The sequence below is a fragment of the Sander lucioperca genome, chromosome 15 (genome assembly GCF_008315115.2).
Source record: "Sander lucioperca isolate FBNREF2018 chromosome 15, SLUC_FBN_1.2, whole genome shotgun sequence".
NCBI lineage: Eukaryota > Metazoa > Chordata > Actinopteri > Perciformes > Percidae > Sander > Sander lucioperca.
This window is the reverse complement of record NC_050187.1, coordinates 6,565,001-6,573,129: the sequence shown is the minus strand read 5'-3', so window position 1 is coordinate 6,573,129 and position 8,129 is coordinate 6,565,001. Positions and strand designations below refer to the sequence as shown.

The window sequence follows — 8,129 nt, the reverse complement described above, 5'->3', positions numbered from 1 at the left end:
CTACTACTACAGCTCTAAGAAAACAAAAAGATAAACCAAAATCCTCTCTAACTAAAATACTTTACATAACAACAACACAACGCACACAGCAGCCCTGAACCTAGTGGAACTAGACAAGACAAACCTGTTAAGTGGAAGAGAGATGTCAGTTATTAAAGGAGGCAAACTGCAAACTGTGTGTGTGTGTGTGTGTGTGTGTGTGTGTGTGTGTGTGTGTGTGTGTGTGTGGGTGTGTGCGTGTGTCTGTGTGTGTGTGTGTGTGTGTGTGTGTGTGTGTGTGTCTGTATGTGTGTGTATTTCAGGCCTGTGTGTAACATTGTGAAAACATTGTAATTTCCCTTGCGTGATTAATAAAGTATAAATTATTATTATAATTATAATTATTATTATTATTATTATTATTATATAGAAATGTGCATTGTTGGGTGAGGAAGTTCAGGCCCTCTAAAATGTGATTCATTGTACATAATAATAATTGCTACAATTTCAAACTTTGTAAATACAAGATGTTGTGATCAAAACATGACAGTGCAGGGATGCCCTGAATCCAGGATTCAGCTTCTGATTGGGCTGAATATTGGGCTTTTTGACCGGGTTGGGTTTCTGCTGAAACATTTTTTTCCCAGCGAACCGACCCCTACGCTTTCACTCTGCGCGCTACGCTGGTCGCCGTAATGACGGCGCCGTTGATTACGGGAAGGTGTTTACGTAGGTGGAGCGTTCAATGCAGTAGGCTGTGAGAAAGTGGAAATGGAACTGGTGAGCAGAAAAAGTGTAGTTTGGCAGTACTTTCAGTCAAACGAAGGCCATTCAAGTCCAGCTACATGTTCAATTCTCAATGCTGATTAGTCTGGTGGTGGCGAGGATCCTAAACTATACACAACATCACCGCTGTTACAACATCTGGTATGAAACATCTGGAAGAATACAAGTTGTGATGAAGGAATCTACAGACAGCAGCCAGAATGCAGCAACTTCAGGTACAGCAAAGGAAGGACAGTCACTGTTTACTTCATTAATGTGTTTACTGTGTTCATGGACTGAGGATGGGACGAGGATTCAGCAGAATCTCAACCAGTGGATTTGGCCGAACCCCAAAAATCTGGATTCGGTGCATCCCTAATAAAAACTAGATAGTTTGAGCTTTAAAATGACAAAGTGAACGATGCCTACTTTCTTTAGGAAAACGGAACAGTCAAACTTCACATTCACAGGATAGAGACTTAGGAACAAAAACTAGAAGGCTAGGAGCAACGGGCGAACAAAACACAAAACATTTAGTTAAATGACAGCTATGTTAGGGACTTTACAATTTCTGAAAATTTTTTTTTTTATTGTCTGTTTTATACAACCATCGACTGCTGCTGCCTTGCCCCAGTCAGCGCCGCAGGTGATCAACGAAAAGAAAAAAATCTGAATATTTTGAGAAGAAAAATTCAGAATATTTTCAGGAAAAAGTTTAAATATTTGGAGGAAAAAGTCAAATATTTTGTTAAAAAAAAAACAACTCAGAATTTTTGAATATTAAGAATAAATTTATGAAAAAAAATCATTATAAAAGGGGTAGAAAAAAATTACAAAATGTAAAACAAAAATCCAATAATTAGAGAAATAAATTCTGGATATTTTACAAAAAATTCTGAATTTAGAAAAAATCTCAGCCCCTAAAAGATGAGCCCCTAAAACTGAGACATTTGGAAACACTGCTGCCCCCCCGTTTTGGTTTAAAAACTCCGTGGTTGCTTTGTAGTCTGGACGGACACAAACTGAGACATTTGGAAACGAGGACGCACATCAGTCAGTTCTATCTGACCATTCACACGCACATGCCCAGTGTGTGTGAACGGTCATGTGATCCGTGTTGTCAGATGTGATAAAAGAAGGATTTTCTTGTCTCAAAAATTGTTACTTAACCAGGTGCCTGGTTAGCTCACCTGGTAGAGCAGACGCCCATATATAGAGGTTTACTCCTCAACGCAGCGGCCGCGGGTTCAACTCTGACCTGCGGCTCTTTGCTGCATGTCACTTCCCTTCTCTCTCTCACCTTTCAAATCTGAGCTGTCAAAAAAACATATCTTTACAAAAAATCTAATGAATAAATGCTGCTTAACCCTCATATTGTCCTCCTGTTTTCAACGTTTTTTTTATTTAAAAAGAAAAAAAAAAAAGGTCAAAAATAATCACCCAGTGACAAAAACATCAGAAAAAGCGATTAAAATGTTGAAAAAAGTGACCAAAATAATGGAAAAATAACTTTGAAAAAAGTGACTGAAACATTGAGTTGGTTGACAGGAAGACAACACAAGGGTTAAAATCAGTGTGGATGTAGCCTGAGTCCACTTTTCTAGTTCTCTCTGTTAGTATTGTTTTCCAGACTGCTGACATCTTTGTCTTCAACTCTGCAACAACACACAGAGGCCAAAATCTTGTCTAGGGCCCCTTTCTTCATGAAGATATACAGAACCAAGTCTGCAAGAGGATTCAGCTCAACAAACACAGAAGACAGGTAGACTAGAGTATTATTTAGTGATCTGTCATTTGTGTAACAATCTACTATCATCCCAATGATGCCGGGAAGGAAAAGCAGAGTGTAAATTAGCAGCATCAGGACCAAAGTTCCTACAATTCGTCGTTTTTCCTCAGGCAGGATCGAGACGGAGGCAGACAGGACTTTGAGAGTCGCACAGCAGAAGAATATGAACAGTGGGAAGGGAGGGAGCAGAAAGACAAGGATGACGATTGTTGAGATGTTAAAATTATCAGCAAAAAAAACAGTGAAAAGGTGGAGAGAAGGAAGGGCCCAGGCCACGACACAGATCACCACAGTGGACTTGATGGTTCGTCTGTAGCGGTACCACAGTGGGAAGGCGATCAGCAAATACCTGAAATACAAGATAAACAGCTTCAGATTTCAATAATACAACGGTCAGACACAGAAGGAGCTACACATGCTGGATCAACGTATTCTCATGAACAGGTTTGGACGATACAGTATGAAAATGTATGCACAGCAATTCATATGTTATCGTACGAAATTAGACGGCCGGCTACAGAGCTGACAAAAGGTGACTTTGAGCAGTGTTATGTCGAAGTCTGTTCTCCCGTTGAATAGTGTTTCCTTGCTGTTAAAATGCATACCCCCCCCCTCTGTAGTTAAGATTAGGGATGAGGTTTGGTTCAGGTCTAGGTAGGGAAAACAGATCTCCACGGGGAAACACGGGGTACAAAGCACCGTGAGATGATGGTCCTTTCAGCGGTCGGGGCAGTTGAGTTTAGCAGACACAATGTTAAGTGTCAAGAGGCAACAAGAGTTAAGTTTAGACACCAAAACGACTAGTTAAGTTTTCTCTTTAACTTCTTCTGGGACATGAACTCTGCTCCCCCTCTTTAAAGCCCTGTGTTTTAGGAGCCAAACATCCCCCCCGACCTCCTCCCTACGAGGATCTTCAGGTTCTTATACAGCAGCAGTCAATGTGCTGCTGACAGTAATAAATACACAGAATACATACCAATCAGTGGCATAGGCAGAAATAGTATTTTGGGCGGCCAGTACAGAGTTCTGAGTGGGCCATTTTCAAAAAGACGTAGAAGTAGCAAAACGGACAAACTGAATAAAACAGCAACAGTAGCCTACTGTCTACAACATGCTCAACCAACAAAGGCCAGTCTGAAAAGTTTGTACACAAACTAAAACGGAGACATTTGGAAATGAGGACGCACGTCAGTCAGTTCTATCTGACCATTCACACGCACATGCCCAGTTTATGTGAACCGTGTTGTCAGACGTGTTAAAAGAAGGATTTTCTTGTCTCAAAACTTAACCGGGCGCCTGGTTAGCTCACCTGGTAGAGCGGGCGCCCATATATAGAGGTTTACTCCTCGACACAGCAGCGCAGTTTCAACTCTGACCTGCGGCCCTTTGCTGCATGTCATTCCCCTTCTCTCTCTCCCCTTTCCAATCTGAGCTGTCCTCTACAAATAAAGGCCTAAAATGGCCTAAAAATAATAAATGCTGCTTAACCCTCATGTTGTCCTCCCGTTTTCAACTTTTTTTTGAAAATGTAAATAAATAAAAAAATACGGTCAAAACCGCAAAAAAAAGCGTCAAAAAGAAGCACCCATAACATTGAAAAAGTGACAAAAACAATGGAAAAAAAACTTTGAAAAAAGTCACTGGAACATTGAGATAGGGATGACAGGAAGACAACACAAGGGTTAAAATCAGTGTGGATGTAGCCTGAGTCCACTGAGTACACAACAATATAGACAAAAACCTGTCGATTTTAACCTATTCAGGCTAAAATATATTTGCACCGGCAGAACCAGCAGCATTGGCTCTGCACAGCACTGTTATAAAATTAACTATTTTATTGCACAAAGTGGCAACTAAATATGAACCCAAACAGCAGAGAAGGTGTTTACATACTGCATGACATACCTAGAACAGCCTACATCAGACAGAAATCACACATGTAACATCCTTTGTGCATTCATAACAGCATTGTTGCTTCAGGACTATGGTCAGATCATGAGCAGCAAATGCGCTACCAGCAGTAAAAGAAAATCAAAGACTGAAAACCTCCAGACAAGCATTGTTTGAATTATGAAAGATATAATGAAAAGTGGGCAGCAAAGTGCCAAACAGTGACAGGATCAAAGAAAACTAAAAACTACGTCACTCACAGATAAGTTATCTTCTTATTTAATGTGGGCAAAACACAAACACGTTTCAGCTAGAAGCCATCATCAGTGTTCACCATTTCTTACTAAATAGGAAGGTTACTAGGTTAGGTTACTTAAATAATAACGCAAGAAGCATGAGACACATTTTACTTAATGTTACCTCTGTGAGGACCAGCACTCAAACACACTCCTCTCTCTCTGATTGGCTGTCAGCTCCTGGGGAAATGTCTGCACATGCTGCAGAAAAGCTCTTCCTTATTTACACTGGATTCTATCCAAGAAAACTGTCGTACCACTTTAAAGAGAAGCCATTGTTGTTGCGGTAACTTTTAGCAGAACACTGCTTAACACATCCATGGTACATTGTCTACAAAGCCATCTAGCTAACGTTAGCTGCTGAAGGCAGCACGGAGAGTCTGCCTGTTGTTACCATAGCAACCACATACGTTCCAAGGCTTCAAGACATCATCGATACGCCGCCCAAACGAAGACGTTTTTGAAGACGGTGTTTTCGAATTTTTTCACCCTGGGACCAGGTTTCAAAAAAGTGCGTCTTCAGGCAGCGCGTTTACAGGATTCGTTTCGATGATCGGCCAAAACAATGCTAAACATGTGCGTTTATACCAAAAAGCGTCTCCGTGTAGTTTTCAGAGCTATATGTACAAATGGTTCATGAGAACAGCCTGGCTGGATAGACAGATACCTTTCCAGGGCGATGCACACCATGAAGCAAACACTGGTCAACAGACTGTAGCGGTAAATAATATAGTAGATAATGTTTATCATCCGGCTCTCAGCGGGTGCCATGGCACAGATCATGCAGCAGAGCTGGAGGAGGTCAGAAATCAGAAGGTTGATGACGTAGATGGGAGCAACGTGATCATTTCGTACCTGCAGGAAAAGTAAATCAGAGTAAGTCTGAACTCTCTGCTCAGCAGTTGCAGTCAGTCAGCCAGCTTTTTGTTGTTTTTTTACATCTTTAATCAAACTCTTTTGTGCTCTCAGGAACATCAGATATGATAACATATTCTCACTCCCAACTCGTCAAATACTGACACTTGGTCAGGACCCTATGGTGTAATCTGTCAACGTGCAGGGTAAAACCACTTAGGGTCAGGGAAAGATCATGGGGGGGGTTACTAAATAGACGTTTAGGTGACCAACAGGACAAGAAGAGGACATGAAGCTCTGAAACTTGACTAATGTCCTGTACAAGTGTTTATGTCTTCATGTACTGTAACTGTGTTCTATGTTTCTGCAGAACAGGAACCTGCTGGAAACCAGTTTTTAAACTGAGTCAGGCCCGTTTATTGTAACTTAATGTTACTTTTAATCCTTTCCTGTATAATAAATGAAATGAAATGAAAGTTGGTGCCCAATCCAGATGAAGATCCTTTACAGACACATACAGTAAATCAATAAATCTCATTCCTAATGTTCATACCAGAGAGTAGAGAGAGTAGATGGCGATGAGGGTCAAAGGAAGGCCGATGCAAATGATGATGCACATCACCACATCTCCCATGAATACAGCTTCACCGTAGTCGTAGTAGTAGTAGTAGCAGTTGAAGGTGCTGTTGGTGAGATTATGGGAGCCTGAGGTAAATATGCTGGTGCTGTTGGTGTAACCATCGTAGCCAACATTTTCAAAGGTGCTGTTGTCCTGTGTAGTGTTGTTAACCTCCATTCTTCAGAGGGTAACCTGTAGGTAAGGAGATCAGGTTATAGAAAGGACTTTTGGAATTTAAATTTCTTTGAATAAATCAACGTTTTAGCATGAAAATGTTCCAGGGACCTTTGTTTGAGCAGATTTGTAGTTTCTTTGTATCTTTTGTGTGATAGTTGTGTGTCTTTGTAATGGTTGTTTTGTGTCTCTTTGTAGTTGTTTCATTAACTGTTGTTGCTGCAGGAGGGTTACCTTTTGTAACCTAACTGCCCCGGTCAGGGGCGGATCTAGAAAAATATTTATGGGGTGGCGACATTTCCTTTTTCATAAATTGGTATCAGAATTTATCCCCCTAACCCTAACCCCTAACACTAAAAATGTTGTGGGAGGATAGGGCTTAAATTGAAGGGAAATGTAGGAACACAAGACCTAATTTTGAAAATGTCGTAGAAATGTGGGAACATAGGGCTGTGGGACCATTGGGCTGACTTCTAGCTAAGAATCATATTATCAGAAGTATCTGGACTATGAAGAGACATTGCTGTGAATTGGGCCGATTCACAAGAAAACAACATACTGATTTAGATGATCTGAAAGGTTTTGTACATAAGGAACAAAATTTATGACTTTCTCAAAAAGAATGTTTTTGTTTTACAAGTTATCTGAAATCTTATGTTTAAAGATGCAAAGGAGGAATTATACAATGCTAACTTTTGGTTATTTTAGGAGAAATCTACAGAAACAAACAAACAAACAAAGTGTAGTAACATCAATGTTTTCTTTCCATTAGTCTGAAAAAAGACATCTGATGGAAGATTAATGAATTGAAAAATGATCTTTTTGCTGCAATGTCTCGCCTTAAAAGAGATGAAGAAAAACTGATTAATCTTCTCATTTCACACTAAAACATCATTAACTGACTGTGTTCTGTCTCTGGTTATATAACACGTTATCAACAGTCATATTGTCACAACTCAAAGGTATTTGCATATCTCAACTGTCATCGTTTCCTGGAAAACAACATCAGCAACAACATCAACAATTATAATAATCATTTGTAAAATGTACTCTAGATATATGGACTCCTATCCTAACATGTCTAAACACTACTTTCTCATTCATTGATATTCTTATATATCATTTTCTTCTTTCATTCTTCCTCTACCAAAGATTTAGTTACTTTAAAACACTGAAACACCCAAATGAAATGTCCAAAGCTGTCTGCTCGTTACAGTTTCCATTTTCATTTCTATGACTGTTTACAGTTCTTTTATTCTTGTTTAATAATCTCTCTTTATAAGAAAATGAGTAATGTTTTAAAGTGTACCTTTTGAAAGCTGTGAGCCGAGCTGAAAGAGTTGTCAGATGTTCTGTCCTCTGCAGTCTCCAGTCAGTATGATGACATGGATGATAATCTACCTCCTGTTTTGGGAGAAGAGGCGTGGTGATGGTGATCTAGCAGAGCAGCAGCCTTTGTGCAAATGATGAGAGCCATGGTCATTATGTGTCTTTTAAGAGTCATTTTGAGTCTTTTTATGGTCATTATGTTTGTTTTAATGGTAATTTTGTGTCTTTTATGATCATTTTGTGTCTCTTTACATATGTCTTGTATATGTGTACACATATGTTGAGTACTGCTGTGAGGTCTGTACCTTCAGCCAGGTGTTTCAGTGATTTAATGTAATGTTTAATATAAATGGACACTGGTTGAGGTGTTTCCTGAGTTTAGACATCTGATGGAAGATTAATAAATTGAAAAAATATCTTTTTGTCTGCAATG

At 39.6% G+C, this 8,129-nt stretch overlaps 1 protein-coding gene across 1 annotated transcript; it reads right to left on the bottom strand.

The window, feature by feature from the left end:
* Positions 1–2,314: 2,314 nt before the first annotated feature.
* LOC116052851 (mas-related G-protein coupled receptor member A4-like) lies at positions 2,315–7,844 on the bottom strand. Its single transcript, XM_031303686.2, has 5 exons — positions 7,769–7,844; positions 6,316–6,375; positions 6,128–6,234; positions 5,387–5,574; positions 2,315–2,882 (listed from the first exon to the last, which is right to left on the bottom strand). Exons 1-5 carry the CDS (start codon positions 7,842–7,844, stop codon positions 2,345–2,347), a joined length of 969 nt encoding a protein of 322 aa, XP_031159546.1. The 3' UTR covers positions 2,315–2,344.
* Positions 7,845–8,129: the final 285 nt, after the last annotated feature.